Source organism: Prionailurus viverrinus, chromosome A1 (assembly GCF_022837055.1).
Source record: "Prionailurus viverrinus isolate Anna chromosome A1, UM_Priviv_1.0, whole genome shotgun sequence".
Lineage (NCBI taxonomy): Eukaryota > Metazoa > Chordata > Mammalia > Carnivora > Felidae > Prionailurus > Prionailurus viverrinus.
The window spans coordinates 213,690,520-213,711,730 of NC_062561.1; the positions used below are offsets into that span (position 1 = coordinate 213,690,520).

Below are 21,211 nucleotides of genomic sequence, written 5' to 3' on the forward strand. Positions count from 1 at the left end.
CAATTATTCCCATTTTATAGATGGGGAAACTGAGGCGTGGTTATGTCACTTGCCTCAAATCTCATTTCCATTAACAAGTACAGCTGAGACTTAAATCCAGGTAGTTTGACCCTAATAGTTGTACTCTTAACTATTACCCATAAGAATATGAAGGATCTGTTCTCTTATTATGATATGTTTTTTCTTATTATGACAATTTTTCTTCCTTCAAACAAGGGCCTGGTTTCAGTATATGATGAACCTCACCAACTCCTGAAGAGTGGAGAGTATTTCAAATGCTAAAGCAGGGTTTCTTACCCTCAGCATCTTGAGTTGGGTAATTCTTTTGTTGTGCAGGGCTGTCTGTGTGCTGAGGTATATTTAACAGCATCTCTTGCCTGTATCCATGAGACGCCAGTAGCACCCTCCTACAAGTTGTGACAACCCAAACTGTCTCTAAGAGTGGGTGGGGAGCAAAATCAACCCCTGTTGGGAACCTCTGGTTTGAAACGCAGGACCAGGGAGGGAGGTATGTGACTTGCCTATGGATGACTGTGCTGAGATCCATTCAACAGGGTTCTCTGCAGAGTTGGATTCAGTAGAAGGTGGATTTGGCTTAAATATACCACATGAAGCAAGGCTAGTAACTGCATACCAAGGCATGTTTTCTCTTATACAATATCCAGTGCATGGTGAAGGTAGAGCTAATCTGCTTTGGGGAGCAGAAGCTCCCTGTCTGCAAGACTCATGTTTCTATAATTCTTTTATTACCCGCCCCCCCTTTTCCTCTTTAGTGCTAGATACTTAGTAGGCAGTTAGTAAACAATTATGTAATGGACCTAACACCTGCCCCATCTGAATGAGAAAGCAGGTGAATTAGCAGTAGACACCAATCTTTTCCCAGCAGCTCCAAGCAGGTCTAGACTTTTAAAAAAATGAAATAGTAACAAGTACATTTTGCAGCAGGGGTGGAAACGTTGGTTGGATGGTCCTCCCACAGACACAGAAATTATTTAGAATGATTGGGCTGTCTGATCCAATCTAGCTCTCCAACACAAATCTACCCAAAAACTATTGCCGTTAGAGTGGGGATCATGTCAGTTGGCATGCCGTGACATGGGCTGCCACTCTCTCCTATCCCCTTGTCCCAGCCATTCATTGCCTCCTGGAGAACGGAGGACTCGCAGGGGTTTTCAGAGCCTGGATCTTTTCCATGGCCCAGTGGAAACATCAAACAGATCATTAGTTGCCAGAAATGGTACCCACACAAACCTGATGAGTTGAAGGTTTGCAGCTAACAAGCTCAGAACCTTCTTGGCATTTATGCTAGTTATTCTTGGCAAAGAGCTCTTCCTGAATTGAAGAAAACCAGACCAAACCAAGTTAACTCTTGTCAATGGCTGAAATAATCCCCACAAAGGTATGGAAGCATATTTTTACATTTAAAAACCATAACTAGTATTTTTTGAGATCCTAAGAGTCTTTATTTGTATGTGCATTCCCTCCAATGTCCCATATAGTTAGGGTAGTGGGGCTGGAGAGCCAACTGATTTGATCTCTAGATGGATTGATGAGATCAATTGCCTTTTTCATGAATAAGCAAAAGTTCTCAGATGCATTTTGAGCACAGACCCCAGAAAGACCAAAAGGGGTTTCATATGTGAAAATGCTCAGCCACTGTTGGTTATCCTTTATTTAAAAGTTCAAATAATCTTCAATTTTCAATCAAATCCTTCTCTTTTTGGCCAAACAATATAATTTGGCATCCTGAGATTAAGGGCAAAAGCAACTCAAAATAAAACCTTTGTCATGGAGTGACTGAATGGCTTAGGTAAGCATCCAACTTGATTTCTGCTCAGGTCATGATCTTGTGGTTCTTGAGATTGACCCCCATGTCAGGCTTCAAGCTGATAGCATGGAACGTACTTGGGATTCTCTCTGTCTCCCTCTCTCTCTCTGCCCTTCCCCTGCTCATGCTTGCTTGAGCTTTCTCTCTCTCTCTCTCTCTCTCTCTCTCTGAAAAATAAATAAATAAACGTTAAAAATTGTCATATTTTCCCACATTTTTAGGTGTTAGTGAGAGTCAGTAATTAGAGGTGAAATCGTAATAATCTTATGAATTGTGAATTGCTCCCTGTGGAGTTTTAAAAATAATTTAACCATGCTTTCCAGACCATATTGAATGTGAACTAATACCCAGATTTTTTCCAGGAGGATTTTTTCAGATGTTTCTTTGGGAGCCTATACATCTCTATTCTCTGCTTTCAGAAAAGACATCTGTGCTAGTGTCAATCGCCCCTGTGAGACTTTGGGTCTGTCCCACCTGTCAGGAATGTGCCAGCCTCACCGGAGCTGTAACATCAATGAAGACTCTGGACTCCCTCTGGCTTTCACAATTGCCCATGAGCTCGGACACAGGTAAAGGGCCAAGGAAACTGAGATCCCCTTGCCATGTTCATGCACCATGTCCGTAGAGGGAAGGGCAAGCACCTTAAATGGGGCATTAAGAGTTGGGTTACACTGTGTCTTGAGACTCACCCTCCTAAACCTCTGCTTCCTCATCTGTAAAGTGGGGATAATCACACACTTCAAAGATTTCAGTGTCTCTTCTTCCCTGACCACTTGTACCTACTACACCACAGAATCAAAGAGGCTACTACAATTTTCTGAATTAGAAAGGGTTGAACACAGACAAGGACATAAGCTTTAACTTACTTGATTAATTCGGGAGTAACAATCCTTGTTTAGTTTTTATAAAATGCTGAGGTATTAATATCACTGACAAGTCACAAACATTAACATTTTTGCACACTTTATGTCTTCCATCTTGGGTTGTGTTGTTGGTTCCTTTTGATAACCTTATGAAATGGATACCATTGTTAACCCCATTTTACTTATATGTATTGAAGGAACACATTGAATAAAGCAGAAACTTAAAACTGCTATACGATGAAGAAGACCATTAAGCAAACGTCAGTTAACAGGGGGCGCAAGTTGGGCTCTGGTTGCTGATGGCTGCTTCTGATCACAGAGGTGCAGACAAAGTTGGGGCAGCCATTGTTGTTGCACCTCTCCACATTGTTGCAAGCTCCCCTTAAACTGGAGGGACTGCCAGAGGATTTAAGAGGCCAGCACCATTTTCTCTCCCTCTTTGTATTTCTCCTTTTTCCCTTTTGAGAGCTAGACAATAAAGAATAGGACTTTCAACGTTTATTTATTTTTGGGATAGAGAGAGACAGAGCATGAACAGGGGAGGGGCAGAGAGAGAGGGAGACACAGAATCCGAAACAGGCTCCAGGCTCTGAGCCATCAGCCCAGAGCCTGACGCGGGGCTCGAACTCACGGACTGCGAGATCATGACCTGGCTGAAGTCGGAAGCTTAACTGACTGTGCCACCCAGGCACCCCAAGAATAGGACTTTCAAAAATAATTACATACATGGGGAAAATGAGAAAGTGATCACACGTGCCCAGATAAAGACTCTGAAAAGACCTGCGAAGACCTTAAATTTTTACCTCAGGTTGATCCTTGACACAGACACAGCCTACAATAATAATAATAGTAATAATAACAACAGCAACAACAATAATAAAAACAGCAAACCCTACAGAAGAGGAAGAATCTGATTTCCAGAGTTACCACATTAACAGATTCAAATGTCCATTTTTCTACGCAAAAAATCATAAAACATACAAAGAACCAGGAAAGTATGATCTCAAAGGAAAAAAAATAAATCAACAGAAACTGTTCCTGAGGGCAGATTTGTTAGACAAAGATTTTGAAACAACTGCCTTAAAGATGCTCAAAGAACTAAAGAAGATGTGGAGAAGATAAAGGAAATGATATATGAACAAAATAACAATATCAATAAAGATATAGAAGATCTAATAAGAAACCAAGATGAAATTTTGGAACTAAAAAGTGCAATCACTCTAATAAAAGAATTAACTGGAGGGATTCATTGGCAGATATAAGCAGACAAAATAAGAACCAGTGAACTTGAAGACAGGCCAAAGTAAATGCCGAAGTCTGAGGAACAGAAAGAAAAAGGAGTATGGTTTTAGCCAGTGCACTAAGACAAGAAAAAAAACATACAGATTAGGAAGATATAAAACTAGCTCTATTTGCAGATGATATAATTGTATATGTACAAAACCCCAAAGAATCTATGCAAACACACAAACTAGAATAAGCTCACAGGATACCACATAAACATACAGAATCACTCACATTTTTATATACAGACAATGAACGAGTGAACACTGAAATTAAAAATGCGGTACCTTTCACAATCACTCAGAAGTATGAAATATTTGTATAAAATTATTATAAACATTTAAATCTTACAAAACATGTACAGGACTCATATGCTGAAAACTACACAACACTGCGGAAAGAAATAGAGATCTCCTAATAGATGGAGAAACCTATTATGGTCACGAATTGGAAGACTCAACATAGTAAAGATGAAATTCTTCTGAAATAAATACATAGGTTTAATGATATTTCTATGAGAATTTCATCACGATTCTTTTTTTTTATTTTTTTAACGTTTATTCATTTTTGAGACAGAGAGAGACAGAGGATGAATGGGGGAGGGTCAGAGAGAGGGAGACACAGAATCTGAAACAGGCTCCAGGCTCTGAGCTGTCAGCACAGAGCCCGATGCGGGGCTCGAACTCACGGACCGCGAACTCATGACCTGAGCTGAAGTCGGCCGCTTAACCGACTGAGCCACCCAGGCACCCCTCATCACGATTCTTTTTGAGATATAAAAAAATTAATCTAAAATGTATATGGAAAGGCAGAGGAACTAGAATAAGTTTTCAAAACGATTTGAAAAAGAATAATAAAATGAGAAGAATCAGGCTACAAGATTTCAAAATTTATTATACAGCTGCAGTAATCAAGATTGTGTGTGGGGTGCCTGGGTGGCTCAGTCAGTTGAGTGTCTGACTCTTGGTTTCAGCTCAGGTCATGATCCCAGGGTTGTGAGATCAAGCCCCGTGTTGGTTTTTAATATATAAAAAGAGTCTCTACTTAAGTCTCACACCATATGCAAAAATGATCTTGAAGTAGAACACAAACTTAAATGTAAAATGTAAAACTAAAAAACTTTTAGGACATAAATAGGAAATTTTAAGTATCTAGGGCTAGGCAAAGAGTTTCTAAACTTGGCATCAAATGCACAATCGATAAAAGGAAACATTTAAAACTTGGACTCATCAAAATTAAAACTTTTGACTCTTTTAAGAGGATGAAAATACAAGCCACAGCCCAAGAGAAAATGTTTGCAAGCCCTATGTAGTGGCTTAAATAGTGTTCCCCTTCACAAATTCAAGGCTTCTATGAACTTCAGAATGTAACCTGTTTTGGAAATAGGATCTTTGCAGATGTTATTAGTTAATAATTTTGAAACTAAATCACCCTAGATTTAGGTTGGGCCCTAAACCCAATGACTGGAGAGGGGGATTTGGACACAGATCAAAGAGAAGACCGTGTAAAGATGGAGGCAGAAGTTAGAGTCGTTCTGCCACAAGTCAGGAAGCCTGCAGCCACCAGAAGCTGGAAGGGGCAAGCAGAAATTCTCCCCTGGAGACTTTGAAGGGTTCAGAGTGCTGCTGACACCTTGATTTCAGACTTCCGTCCTCCAGGACTGTGAGAGAATAAGTTTATGTTATTTTAAGCCACTAAGCTCATGATAATTTTTATGACCTACCTAGGAAATGAATACTCCATATATCCAGTAGAACTAAGCATCTAAAATATATAAGCAACTGTCAAAACTCAAATAGTAGGGCACCTGGGTGCCTCAGTCGGTTGAGGATCCAACTCGATTTCAGTTCAGGTCATGATCCCACAGTTCCTGAATTTGAATCCCCTGCTTGGGATTCTCTCTCCCTCTCTCTCTGCCCCTCCCCTGCTCATACTCTTGCTGTTTCTCAAAATCAATAAATAAATGTAAACAAAACAAAAACCTCAATAGTAAAAAAAAAACCAAACAGTACAATTAAAAAATGGGCAAAAAGGAGAAATTCCACCAGAAAAGACATCCAAATGGCAGATAAGCACTTGAAACTATATTCAACATCATTAGCTACCAGGGAAATGCAAATTGAAATCGCAATGAGATGTCACACAACAATCAGAATGACTAAAAAAATAGTGGTGACCCCAAATGCTGGCAAGGTTGCAGAGGGATCGGATCATTCAGACATTGCTGGTGAGAAAGTAAAATGGTCCAGGCACTGTAGGGAATAGTTTGTTGGTTTTTTAAACTGTAAACCTACAACTACCGTATGATCCAGCAGTCGTACTCCTGAGATTTGTCCTGGAGAAAGGAAGATTTACGTTCACACAAAAACCTTTATGTGAATGTTTATAGAAGCTTAATCTTAATAGCCCCAAACTGGAAACAATCCAGGGGTGGTGTCAACCCAACAGGGTGAATGGTTACATAAACTGGAATGGACACATATTATGGAACACTAGTTAGCAATAAAATGAAAGATACCCCATTGTTTCTTGGAAACATGTTTTTTTCACTGTTTCATTGATACATACAGTGACCTGATGAATCTTCAAACAGTTATGCTCTGTGAAAAAAAAGCCAGTCCCAAAAGGTTACATGCTGTATGTGATTGAAATGTCAAAATTGTAGAAATGGAGAACGTATATATGGCTGCCAGGGTTTAAGGATGGAATGGGAGAGGGAAGGAAGTGGGTGTGGCTATAACTGCAACATGAAGGATCCATGTGGTGATGATAATATTCTGTGTCTGGACAGTATCAGCATCAATACCCCAACTATTGGATTATAGTTTTGCAATGTGTTACCATTGGGGGAAAGTGAGTGATGGATACAGGGGACCGCTTTGTTTATTTCTTAAAACTGCAACTGAACCTGCAATAATCTCAAAATAAAAAGTTTAATTTAAAAAAAAGGCATCAGGACATATACAGATAACCTAAATAAAGACTTTTATTTTTTTATTTAATCTTTTTTATTTGGGTATAGTTGACACACAATGCTACATTAGTTTCAGGTGTACAACATAGTGATTCAGCTGCTCTATAGGTTATGCTATGCTCACCACAAGTGTAGTATATCTGTCAACATACAACCCTGTTACGGTATCATTGACTGTATTCCCTGTGTTGTGCCTTTTATTCCCATGACTTAATTAATTCCATAACTGGAAGCCTGTATGCGCCACTCCCCTTCACCCATTTTTACCTGTATCGCTCACCCTCCATACTCCTGCCCTCTGGCAACCACCAGTTTGTTCTCTGTATTTACATGTGTGATTCTGCTTTTTGTTTGTTTGTTTATTCATTTGTTTTTTAGATTCCACATATGAATGAGATCATATGGTATTTGTCTTTTTCAGTCTGACTTATTTCACTTAGCATAATAACCTCTAGGTCCATCCATGTTGTTGCAAATGGCAAGATTTCATCCTTTAATGACTAATATTCCATTGTGTGTACATATACATATACACACACACCACATCTTCTTCATCCCTTCATCTATCGATGGACACTTAGGTTGCTTCCATATCCTGGCTATTGTAAATAATGCTGTAGTGAACATAGAAGTATGTATCTTTTTGAATTAGTGTTTTCAATTTCTTTGGATAAATACCTAGTAGTGGAATTACTGGATCACATGGTATTTCTCTTTTTAATTGTTTGATGAACTCCCATACTGTTTTCCACAGTGGCTGTACCAATTTACATTCCCACCAACAGTGCATAAGGGTTCCTTTTTCTCTACAGTCTTACCAGTGGTGAGAATCTTATCTTTTTGATTCTAGACATTCTGACCAGAGTTAAGTGATATCTCATTGTGCTTTTGATTTGTATTAAAACAGCATCTTTTAAATGCCCCCCCCCAAAAAAAAAGTTTAGAGTCACTGATAAAAAAGAGAAAGTTGAAGGAACACATAAGCTTGAGTTTGAGGGATAGAAAAATACTTGAGCAAAACAAAACCAAATGAAAGAAGACTTTAAGGGCTTCCTAAGAAACTTTTGCTCATAGTAAAAGATACTTCTGGGGTATTTAGTTCTTCCTTTATCTATATAGTCCTAATTGTGGACCAAACTGAGAAACACTGGGCAGATTAATGAAATGGCTGCAGCAATCCAAGAATGAACAAAACAAAACTGATAAACCAGTATCCCAAAAAGACACTCAAAGATTAATAACAAAGATACCCCATTGTTTCTTGGAAACATGTTTGTTTCATTACTATGTGTGATGCAAAATAGAAAGTAAAGTTAACTAACTTGTGCTATGGCCTTATGTGAATAATTTCACTTTTATTTTGAGAGAAAACTTTTTGAAAATCCTTTCCTGAAGACCCTGGATTATATCAGCCATTTATACCTGAAGTCTCTCACCACCTTTATCAGACTCCTTATGTAAGTGCCCAACAATGAAGGTACAATCCCCAGAGGAAATTTAAAAACTTATTTGAGACCTAGCATCCTTCACTCTTAAGTAATGAAAATATAACAATATAGATGAACACTTAAAAGGCAGCATTCACCCAGTATATCTCCCCCGCTTCCAGATCATGATATATTTCATTACAGACCTTTGCATGTTAAATATGTGAAATTGGTATTCCCTAAATGGGTTTTAAAAGCTCACAATCATATTTTTGAGGTTTTTGTTCTCTGCTATTGCTTCTCCACCATAAAATGAATAATAAATCACAGGAATGAAAGGCAGCACATAAGTAATAGAATCAATGATATTGTAATAGCGTTGTATCAGGACAGCTGACGGTATGGCTACACTTGTGAATACAGCGTAAGTATAAACCTGTCAAATGACTACGTTGTATACTTGCAACTAATGTCACATTGTGTTAACTATACTTAAAAAATGAATAATAAAAGGCAAGGAATGGATCTTTTCCATCAAAGGATACCCCAAAACCCAGGTAATTAATTAATCGCTATTTCACATCTGTAATTTGGCAAACTCATGTAACAGGGGTTGAAACTGAAGCATGAGGTAAAGCAGGCCAATCCAACAGCCCAGGAAGTTGTTTGAGCCTGTAGATGGCTCTGTACTCCAAATTGCTCTTCAGTGTCCATCCCATCTGCTAGAAAGTAACTTCCTGGATGCAAACCTTCCATCCCTATGACCCCATGTGCTTTCCTTGGCCTTCACTTCTCATTGACCCACTGTTCCCATGTGGCAGGAGCATTCCACCCATTTAGACCTAGTAGACACAGTCCAGAGGGACATTTTCAGTAGCACTGCTTTTAGCTCATAAGATGGGGGAAGAGAGGGGTGATGAAGCTGGAGGGGGGAAATCCTAATGCATTAGAAACTTTAGATGGAACAAAATGAGCTTCGGGGGAACTGATATATTTTGAGTGTAGATGTGAATCAGCCCTGTGTATAAGATCCAGCAATATGTCTTCTTGTATTAGAATATCTAGTGCTGGAAAAACCATGATTCATGCATATTTTTGAACCATGCTTGCAGTTTAGGGTTCTTACTAATTATTCCGCAGGTGAACTTGTGGAGTACTTCATGAGCTAGATAAGAATGGATTTGCAACAGCATAGGGAAGACCTGCTTGGGAAGAAAGCTTTCATTGAATCGCATTCTTTGTGGCTGGGTGATAAGAGTTTTGCAGATTAATTCTCTGAGTCCTTTGTGAATTTTGTATTCATGTGGAATGTGATCGGAGTCTGTAAGTAAGTTGATAACATCATAATGCATTAAGCAAAATACAAGAAATCTCTCAAGCCCCCAGAGACTATTTTCTGTAAGAGTCACTAATGTTGATCAGGAGATTTTAGTAAAGTTGCATATGAGCTTCCCTGTCAGATGGGCTGAATTTCACTCGCCAAGTAAAAGGTCCTACTTTCCCCTGTTCAGATTTGGAGAGTTGAGCCAACATCTCTGGGTTGCAAGTATGCCTGTTGTAAGCAGATCCCAGTGGAGAGAGTTCTTGTGGGGACCTCTGATGGTATCTTGGGCTGATCCTGAGGACTCAACTTACAAACAGACTTCTGAATCTGCTTCCATCCCAGGCACCCCTGCCATGCCGGACAAGCTCTTCTGGGTCATTCAGGGCTGCTGGTCAGCCCTGGCAGTGGGAGGACCAGGGAGCAGGCTGAGCGAGGCCTGGGTAAGAACAGTGCAACAGCAGGGCGAGCTGCAGAAGACCTACTCTTGCCACTAACTAGCTGTGGGACTTTTGGAAAGTCTCAAACTCTGAGCTTCCTCATCTAGAAAAGGGAAATAAGCTAGACAAGGATAAAAGCAACAATAAGGGATTCCCGTCATTCACAGAGCCCTTATTATATGCCAGGCACTTGCCAAGTGGTTTTCAGACTCATCCGTTCAGATCTGACCCTAGCACAGTGAAGACCTCTGCACTTTCCAGGAGAGGAAACTGAAGCTGAACCCGTTTCAGTAACTCCCAGATCACGAAGTGACAGAACTGGAATGCGAGTCCAGATCATCTGTCTTCAAAAACCCTGCTCTAATCACTGGGCTGTGAAGTCTCCCTGATGTCTCAGATACTGGAGAACTCCCATGACAAGACTCGAAAGAAATCTAGTCACTCACAGCTTGTGGTCTTTGACAAAGTCTCCCATAGGCTTACCCTCTCATGCTCTTCCTCAAATGATGATGAAAAGGGAGAATGAAGGTTTGGGGGTTTTGAGCTGTGGTTACTAAAGCAGGAGGAAGAAGATTGCTTAAGGCAGGGTTTACCCTCCTGACTCCAGACTCCTAGAAAGCCAAACTGGGAGCTTCTAGACAAAGAGAAGTTTTGGAATTGGCTGCATGGTTCCCATGGTTGCATATTTGAGGCCAAGACGTGCTCAAAATATCCCTCTCCACCTTCACAGTCCCACTTGGTAAACACATGCATTCTGTACAAAAGTGGCTCTCGGTGGGTTATTTTCACCTTGGAGAAACTGTTGTTTTATATTTCATGCCAGCCTCCTTAATGTTCTTGTGCTTTGTGCCCTCCTGCAGCTTTGGCATCCAGCATGACGGGAAGGAAAATGACTGTGAGCCCGTGGGCAGGCACCCATACATCATGTCCCGCCAGCTCCAGTACAATCCCACCCCACTGACGTGGTCCAAGTGCAGCAAGGAGTATATCACCCGCTTCCTGGAGTAAGTGACAGTGCCTTTCAGGACAGCTGCACTTGGGTCTCCTTAAACTGGAAGTCAGTCTGAGTTTTTTGCCTGGGCCCTGGAAAAGTCTCAGTGCCTCTCACAGGTCATAGTATCAGGTGGCATCAGAAGGGGTGGATTTCACTTCTGCTTTCTGACCCTGAAATGTGGGCGGGTCCTGCCTTCCAGCCACAGCCAGGTGAACATCCTAATCCCTTGCTTGCTTTTGTTCACGGTGGCTCTTTATGATCTGAGTGTGTGTTAAGTCCCTGGAAACTGGCCGGCACAACTAGGACTTATGTTATAAGTGATCATGGAAATCCCTCTGATGATTTACTACTGTTCTTGTTTTCATTTTAGTCGAGGCTGGGGGTTCTGTCTTGATGACATGCCCCAGAAGAAAGGCTTGAAGTCCAAGGTCATTGCTCCTGGAGTGATCTATGATGTTCATCATCAATGCCAGCTGCAGTATGGCCCCAATGCCACCTTCTGCCAGGAAGTAGAAGTAAGTGTTGGGTATCTTGGTGCATCTGGTGGCTATGCACGGAGTTTAAGGGCTCTAGCATGCTGAAGGAAGGGCCAGGGAACTATTTGGTAATCTGAAGAGCCAGACACAGAACTGGAAACCTTCTGTTTATGGCAAAGTGTTTGTAAGGCAGAAGGTATGAAGTTGGGGGTCATTTACATTCCTTGACCCAGCCTCCTTGGTATTCTATGGAGATAGCAATCCTGTGCAAGCGGGTGGTGGTGAAGAAAATTTTGTAGTGATTTTCAGGAATCACGGCGATTCTACACCTGCAGACTGTAGCAACCTAAAGTTGCTCCCTTTCCTGAATTTCCCATCTGGTGTAGAGAAACCCCAGATGCCAAGTAGGAATTAGTTTCATCCCAATTCATTCATCTCCTTTATTTTTATTATCCATCTAGTAAATCAAGCCCTGACATTTAACCTCCTAAAGAGTTTGTGGCTTTGTCCTGTCGTCTTCATTCCCACTGTACCGTTTTGATTCAGTCTCTCATCTTCTCTCCTTGCGACTGTAATTACCTCCTACCCAGTCTCTCCTCCATTCAAATTGTTGCTCAGGTTATTTCAAAAAAACACGGAACTAACTATGGCTCTGCTCCACTGTTAGGGTTCATTGACCATGGGATAAAGCCCCAGCTCCTATGTGTGGCATTCCTTTGTGATCTGAACCTTGCCTATTCTCTGAGTGCATCCCTTGTCGTGTGAAGGTACCAGTGTTAACACATAGACATGGGCAAGGCAAGACACATTCAACCGTCCCCAGATTCTGTGCTGTTAGTGAATAAAAGGTAAAAAATAAGCCCTCAAAAATTAATGGAATAGATTCTCTCTCACCTTAAGGAGCTTGTGCTCTGGTGGAGGAAGCAGACAGAACAATTTCAATACAATGAGATAACACAAAAAGAGACATGTAAAAAGACCTTTGAAGAGGAAGTAAATAACTGTGCTTAAACAGAATGGGCAAGACTCAACAGAGAAGGGAAAGTTGGGACAGAAATCCCTCACGCCTCACTCCTAAATGGTTACCAAGTTATGCCAATTCTACTTCCTAAATATCTCTAAAAAAATCCACCATTCCTAGGTGGCTGAAGTAGGTCTTTGATGGGTCTCCTTTCCTGGAGTTGAACTACCTCCCTCAACTCTAATCCATCTGCCCAAATACAGCCAAAATGACCTTTATAAATGGAAATTGGATTGTGTTCCTCTCAATAAAATATTTCAGTCTCCCCATTTCCTACAATAAAGTTTAAATTCTCTAAAATGGCTTCAAAGGGGCCTCAGGATTCTTCCTATCTCTTGTTCTTTGGCCTTATCTCTTACAATATTGTTTTGATTCTCCATTCTCTAACCTAGAATTCCAGTTGCATGTATGTTGGTCTTAATCACTAATCTTCCATATCTTGGGATCCTGCCTTCATATTTTTTGTCTCTGCAGTTTGTGTGATTTCTTTTTCTTTTGACTCACTAGTTCTCTCTTCAGACACATCTACTTCTCTTTTTAACCTTTCTATTGAAATTTTAATTTCATTGATGGTATTTTTTTTTTTACTTGTGGCAGTCTGTTGGTTATTTTTCTAAGTTTTCTCTAACTGTTATGGTTTCTTGTTTCTAATTCAGGCTTTCAATATGATCTTTTGTTTTTTAATCATATTTGAGACATTTATTTTGCAGTTTATGTTGGGTAATTCCAATGTCCAGAGTCTATGTGGGTCTATTTTTCCTATTTGGGATTTCTTCTATGTCTTGCTTATTATAGATTATTTCCTTTTCTTGATTTTTGTTTTATTGTGAGTTCTTGGTTGTGAAACTTCTTATCAGGTTATTCCTTAAGGCTCATATTCTTCCAGAGGGGATTTTGGATTAGTTAAAATAAATTATCGGTTGGAGGTTATGCAACTACATGGGTCATGGTTACAAAATCTCAGGGGTAACATTTACTATTTCTTCTAGAGTTAGGGTCAAAACAGATTTTTCGGCTGTGTCCCCAGGTTTCTTTTAGTCCATCCTTTCACACAAGGGCTAGTCCTTTGGGGTTATGGTCTTTCTGAGGTCTCCAGTCCAACTTCCCATGCTACACAGGCCCAGGTCATTGTCACCAGTACTCAGGTGACCATTAAAATTATAATCTAAGTGACCAGGTTTGTATCTCTAGATGCCCAACATTTCTGCTACATGTTTAGCCTCTGAGGATATCTCTTACTTTCTTGCCAACTCAGGAACGCATTTAAAATATTTTATCCACAACTTTATATGTTTTACAAAGGTAAGGAGTTTTCAGGTTATCCTGTGGTTTACTAGAAACAGACCACTCTGGCTATCTCTGGTCAGTTACTGTTTTATACTCTGTGTTTATTCATATACCAAACAATCTCATTCCCTGAAAGTGCTGTGCATTCTCTACCACCTCCAGAGCTTTGCAGGCTCTGGTTCCTGTGCACCACCCCTCCTATTCATCCCTTAGGTATCAGCTTAAATATCATTTCACATTTTATTCTGTATTTTCTTGAACAAAGACTTTGTTAGACTATATTATAGTTGCTTAAAGAAAATTTTTTTAATGTTTATTTATTTTTGAGAGAGAGACAGAGTGTGAATGTGGGAAGGGCAGAGAGCGAGGGAGACAGTGAATCGGAAGCAACTCTCAGCTCTGAGCTGTCAGCTTAGAGCTCCACATGGGGTTCAAACACAGGAACCATGAGATCATGACCTGAGCCAAAGTCAGGCGCTTACCCAACTGAGCCACCCAGGCACCCCTGTAGCTGCTTTCTAGTGTCTGTACCCTCCCCTACTTTATGTAAGCTCTCTGAGGGAGCTTTTATTCCTCACTTTTAGCAGGGCCTAGGACATAGATAAATGGATAATAGAATGAAATCTTGAGATAAATGAATGAAGACTTCAGATCCCTGCATATTGCAGCCAAGATAACCTAATCCTTTTAAATTAAAAAAAAAAAAAAAAACCACCTAAAATACCAGAGAATACAGCTTCATCCTCTTTTACTATAACTTTTTTTTTTATCTTAAAAGCTTGCAACTCAAAAAAAGTTAGAAAAATAGTACAGGGAGTTCTTGGGTACTCTTTACCCAGCACATCATTCTTTATGAATGCATAATGAACTTATAAGAAAGCTTTAAAAAAAATCCTCAGGGGGCGCCTGGGTGGCGCAGTCGGTTAAGCGTCCGACTTCAGCCAGGTCACGATCTCGTGGTCCGTGAGTTCGAGCCCCACGTCGGGCTCTGGGCTGATGGCTCAGAGCCTGGAGCCTGTTTCCCATTCTGTGTCTCTCTCTCTCTCTCTGCCCCTCCCCCGTTCATGCTCTGTCTCTCTCTGTCCCAAAAATAAATAAACGTTGAAAAAAAAATTAAAAAAAAAAATCCTCAGGAAGAAAAAACTAAAAGGGAATGATAAGCACATTGAAGCTGATGCAGAGAAAAATCAAAGGGCCTTGATTTTAACATCCAGTGGCAACAGATGATGACGTCTTCACATGGAGCAGAGCAGGGAGCTGGAACTGAGACCCCTCCTGAAGCTAGGGGCCTGGAGGAGCTATGCCTCAATGAGACAGGGGGCTAGAAGAAACCACCACCAGCAAAGGTAGATGGCAGAGAAGCTTCTCTTAGCTTGCATTTTGAGGGGGGAGTGATGCTGGTGGATAACCATCTCACTAGAAAATACTTTACTATAGGCCAGCCTCATATGGATTCAGAGTTCAAATGTATACTCTTGTGTGGCTGGAGAACCCCCATGCCAAAAAAATATAAGATAAACATATTTCTGATCTCAAAAAACTATGGGATGCCTGGTAGAAACAAAGATTAAAAACCTGCCCTGGAGAAACCAATGCTCAGCTAAAGATGAACAAAAATCCAATAGATAAAGCTTCTGATTAGATGAATTCACCAGCTTCTAATTCAAAATTTAAAACCATCTATAGCTAAGTGGGGGAGAGATCATAAACCCTCAAGAACTATGAATAAGTATTTCAGGTAAGGATAATAAAATTAATACGTAAAAGAAGAACTACATATGAGAAAAGGAAAAATACACTATAAGATAATTGTAAGGTAGATATGAAAAATAATTACAACTGCTAGAAATGAAAAATGTGATCATTGATTTTAAATTCCGTGTTGGGGTTAAACAGCAGATTTGGAAATTAGAGCTGAAAAAACTACTTCCCATGTCACTTAAGTATTTTCAGAGCTGTGTGATGGAGAGGCTAGTCTTTTCCTGATAGAAATCCAGACTTTCTCAGCTTTCATATATAAGAAAATTGAGAGTTAAAAAAATATAAAAGTGAAGTTGAGACACGAAGGACAGAATGGGAAGGCTCATCACTGACAATTAAGAGTTCCAGAAGGAGAGAATAGTGGTAATTAAGGAAAGGCAAAGTTTACAGAGAGAACGATTGAGAATGTTCTAAAATTGTTAAAAAAAAAAATACTTGAAATCTTATTTTAAAACACAGTGACTCTAGAGCAAAATTAAGTAGATGGAATTATGGATGACCAGTGTATAGAAGAAAGGCTTAAAGTTGGATAGGAGCAGTAGAGCCATTTCTGATGGCATGTAAGAATCTTGTCAACCTTCCCTTTTTCCTCCTCCAGGAGGAGACTCATTTCACTCCCTGGAGGATAAAACAAGCTGGCTACTCTGAGTAATAAGTAAATAAGCTTAGGTTTGTAGGTGGAATAGTTTCCATTGCTTTCAGTGAGCAGGCTCAAGTTATAACCACCAGCTGTTTGTAATCAGATTCCTTCATTCATGGTTTGCGCTGGCCTTTCATGGCCAATGTCACCAGTTACTCTGCCTGAGGTCAGTGAGACTGTGTCACCCCTACAGAAATTAGTCTCAACTCTTAGGAAATGTGTTTTATCTCCTGCTTTCTTCTCACTTAGTAGACCGTACCAGTGTTTGTGAATGACGACAAAATCCGAATTAAGTTTGAATTGAGAGTTCTCGAATGATCACCTTTTATCACTCTTCCTCACTAACAACAGTAGCACTATTTTAAGTTTGTGGGTGACTTGAGTGTATAGTTCACCATCATTGCAGGAATGCTTTTGTGCAAGTTTTGAAAATGCAAAAAGTACAGTTTCACATTTGTTTTCCAGAATGTCTGCCAGACTCTGTGGTGCTCAGTGAAAGGCTTTTGTCGCTCTAAGCTGGACGCTGCTGCAGATGGGACACGATGTGGTGAGAAGAAGGTGATTGGCAGGCTGAGGAAGGAAGGTGGGAGGGTGGTGGGTTCTTGGGAGGAGTAGGGAGAGGGCCCTGGAGAGCAGCTGTCTGGGTGAATGGAGGTCACACAGCCAGACTAGCCAGAGGAAAAGATCTTATTTCCATGATGTCTTTTAAGCCTTCACTGGAGACGGTGGAGGAGAGAGGGCTGAGACCCAGTTCTACACTTCACTTGCAAAACATCCATCCCAAATTTCCCTGATGAACTTTGGTGGAATTTGTGGTCAATAACATCTGCTGAGCTTATGATCAGCCTTCATTTGGAATCCGCCCCCGCCCCCCCCCCCATGTTAAAAATTGAGAAGGCAAGCCACTGGCTTCTTCCTTCCAAAGATGCTGGATTTGGGCCACTGGTTTTCTTCATTTTCATCATCTCATTTGACTGCATTTCTTGGAGTTCTTCCCATTTAACTAAGCAGGAAAGCCAGACACCCAAGAATTCAGATGCTAGAAATCTTCCAGACTGCTTGAGAACAGGGTAATATGTGCTGCTCACCAAAATCAGTTGTGTTTGTTGTGAGCCCAAGATTTAGGCATTTACTGGGTATCTTTATGCAGCTTGAGTAGCATCAGACCCATCACTGAAATTATAGAACTTGGTCACAACACACAGTGACCAGAAACAATGAGGAAAAGGGGGCAGCAGATAAAATATGCCCAAATCATCTAACAACCAAATCGCATTTTCTTTTGTTTCTTTTTTGTATGCTCACCTTCCTAAACTGATAGTTGTTGAAGGATTGCCTTGAAGAGAGAGGACGGAATTTTTTCTGAGCCACTTGAAATGCTAGAACTGGAAATAATCGAGTTACAGGAAAGCAAAAATTGTTCTTGATATTAGAAAGCACTTCAACTAGTGTCTTTGTTTTTGTTTTTGACAATGAGTGGATTTTTGCAAGAGTATGAGTTCTCTGCTGTGAACATTAAATACCCATAGAGGACATGGAGAAGTGTTAACCACAGTCAGTCTGCAAAATGTTTGTTTATGGTCTGTAACAAGATAAGGGACTTGCAGCAGTAGGTCAATCAATTACATTACAAAGCAACTGTGTTCCTAAGCATACTGAGCTGTTTTTCGTAACAAGACTTTCTCAGTGAAGGAGGAGGTGTGTGGACTTACATTCTGGCATGCACTTTGAGGAACATTGAGTAGCATTGGCTAGCTACAATAGGACACCATAAAGTTCCATTCAATTACTGACATTCTCTGATTCAAAAACTCAAGATTCTTGGGGAAATTTTTTGTGAGCTCTTTGTTCTCCATATGATGTGTCACCACAGGAAGCCTGCTTGCTCAGGGAGAATTGGGTTTCGACTTCTGGGGTTCTTGGCTCAGCTTGCAATGGGAACCTTTGTGATGTATGCCTGTCCTGTTTCTTCCCTTTTTAGTGGTGTATGGCTGGCAAATGTATCACAGTGGGGAAGAAACCAGAGAGCATTGCTGGAGGCTGGGGCCGCTGGTCACCCTGGTCCCACTGTTCTAGGACCTGTGGGGCCGGAGCCCAGAGTGCAGAGAGGCTCTGCAACAACCCTGAGTAAGTCTAACCAAAAATATTTCCCTTCCTTCCGGGAGTGCCAAGACCAATCTTGGATAGCACGATGTCAGTGACCCCCAAGACTCTTAAGGGAAATAAAATGGGTTCCTAAAGACAAAAGGGAACCAGAAGATTCTTAGAGGGTGGAAGAAAACTGGTTCTGTTTGTTTTATTTTGGTGAGACACTGGATTCTTACTAGCACTTGGATAAGTAAGCTGATTCCATCATTTGGAGAAATAAGCACATTTTCAAAAGTATCATCTATGTGAAAGGTCCTAGGAGATTATGCAATTAAATCCTTCTAGATAACATCACTCTATCACTGAGAGATTACTTATACTCAATTTTGCTAATAATATTGTAGCTTTTTTCCAATCATAATGAATGCATAATTTTATAAAAATAATTTTCTTCCCTTAAATAACTAATAAAATAGTACATTTTTTAAGGTAATTATTTTTAATGTTTTAGATAAGGATTTTATAACCATAGACTTCCATATTAGCCTGTTAAAGGCTCCATAGAAGTTATTTCACAAAGCAGCTTTCAATTTTTTAATTAAAGCACTTAACCCTTTCAAATTTTAAATTTGTATAATGATACTATATATGAATTACATTTAAATTCCCTTGTTTTCCAAACATATATTACATTCTTAACTTCATTATTTCTTGGTATACTAGTTCCCAAGTAAATTTTTTTAAAAGTTTTTTTAATGTTTATTCATTTTTGAGAGACAGAGACAGAGTGCAAGTGGGGGAGGGGCAGAGAGAGAGGGAGACACAGAATCCGAAGCAGGTTCTAGGCTCCGAGCTGTCAGCACAGGGCCCGACATGGGGCTCAAACTCACAAACTGTTAGATCATGACCCGAGCCAAAGTCGGACGCTTAACCGACTGAGTCACCCAGGCGCCCTCCAAGTAAAATTTTTAAGAAGTGTACATATGATGCCTTTGGTAAGTAAAAAAATATATTAAGCTTCTTTTGCCTAGAATTTCATTCTGTATTGAAGGGTAAGAGTCACACTTTTTAGAAGACTAATTATAAATGTGATTACAGTGTCCTCATTATCTCAGTTCCAAATATTACTTCTCCTTTTTTATTAATAATTATATTACTCTATGTATATATGCATAAATTTAATAAATATATGTAACAAATTTCTCCTAAGGATTAATTAACTCAATACCTACTACATTAAACTGTCAGTGAATGGTATATATTATAGTAGTTATTATGATATCTTTATCATTTACCGCACATAAAACTATATATTTGAGGAATTTGGATAAAATTTTTCTTAAATCTTACTCTTTGATAAAAGTTGCTTTTATTTAAAATTTTTAAGTTTATTTATTTATTTTAAGAGAGAGTGTGTGGGAAGGACAGAGAGAGAGGGAGAGAAAGAGAATCCCAAACAGGCTCTACATGGTCAGTGAGGAGCCCAATATGGGTCTCAAACTCACAAACCATGAGATCCTGACCTGAGCCAAAATCAAGAGTCGGACTCTCAACTGACTGAGTCATCCAGGTACCCTGAAGTTGCTTTTGTTTAAATGCAAATTTCTGGGGCGCCTGGGTGGCGCAGTCGGTTAAGCGTCCAGCTTCAGCCAGGTCACAATCTCGCGGTCCCTGAGTTCGAGCCCCGCGTCAGGCTCTGGGCTGATGGCTCAGAGCCTGGAGCCTGTTTCTGATTCTGTGTCTCCCTCTCTCTCTGCCCCTCCCCCATTCATGCTCTGTCTCTCTCTGTCCCAAAAATAAATAAACGTTGAAAAAAAAATTTAAAAAAAATGCAAATTTCTGTGACTTCAAAAAATCAAAACCAGGAATGGAGTACTTTATTTTTACAGAAAATCTTCATTGTGATTTCCATTGTAGAGATGAGGAAATGCAGGCAATTTGCTCTGGGACCTATTTTCAGTGCTCTGTGTTCAGCAACCACTCATCTGTAGCCTCTTGGTTGGATGGTTGGTGATCTGTGGTTGTCAGAAAGGGACATCTTTGTTGAGGGACTATAGGATGAATCTCTAACTTTGCTTAATGGAGAAAATGGCATTAACCCCCATCTTAGAGACCATAATTTGTCATAGAGTCTCCTCAGGTGAGTGACCATGTTTGATCTCAGTAGCTGGTTTGCTGAAGTTTATTGAAAACAATGACAATGGAAACATGGTCACAGATTCAGGTCAGAGCATGACTAGTGGACATTGAGACTGGATCCTTGATGTTGGTCAGATATCTAGTGAGAAGACAGCTGGGTTTGTAAAAGGCTTTTAGTGATGTTTGTTGGATGGTACGAACTGGAGAGGTGCTAAGTCATAGAGTATCACTCCATCATCATGAATAGAAAACCAATCTAATATCATGGACAATTCTTAGAACCTTCAACATGGAGTCAATGATTATGAACTGCCTTGGTCAAAGCTCTTTTATGTTCAAGGAACAGAAGTCTACCCAAACCACATTAAGAAAGGAGGGGAAGGAGGTATAGAAAACCTCATGGTTGTTCAAGAAGAACTTCATGAGAAGTACAACTGCAACCAGAAATGAACCAGATGCCAAGGCTTGAGGTTTCTGTCCCCCTAGATTGCATGGTCAGGCAATATAACACAGTGGATGAGGGCTCAGGCTGTGGATTAAGGCAGATGAGGGTTTAAATCTTGGCTCTCCCACTATCAGTTGGGCACTTTAGGCAGATGTCCTACTTTCCTGTGCCTTTAGAATGTGATTTCATCTAGGCTGCTCACTTGGCATGCTTTCTGCCATTG

The 21,211-nt window shown here is 40.2% G+C and overlaps 1 protein-coding gene across 1 annotated transcript in view; it reads left to right on the top strand.

The window, feature by feature from the left end:
- The window catches only part of ADAMTS12 (ADAM metallopeptidase with thrombospondin type 1 motif 12), a 348,871-nt gene that overhangs the window by 224,597 nt on the left and 103,063 nt on the right, over positions 1 to 21,211 (top strand). The window contains exons 7-11 of the mRNA XM_047864323.1: positions 2,248 to 2,397; positions 10,998 to 11,141; positions 11,502 to 11,646; positions 16,782 to 16,874; positions 18,298 to 18,443. Of these exons, the coding sequence (XP_047720279.1) occupies positions 2,248 to 2,397; positions 10,998 to 11,141; positions 11,502 to 11,646; positions 16,782 to 16,874; positions 18,298 to 18,443 (678 nt within the window). The remainder of the gene's footprint in view (positions 1 to 2,247; positions 2,398 to 10,997; positions 11,142 to 11,501; positions 11,647 to 16,781; positions 16,875 to 18,297; positions 18,444 to 21,211) is intronic.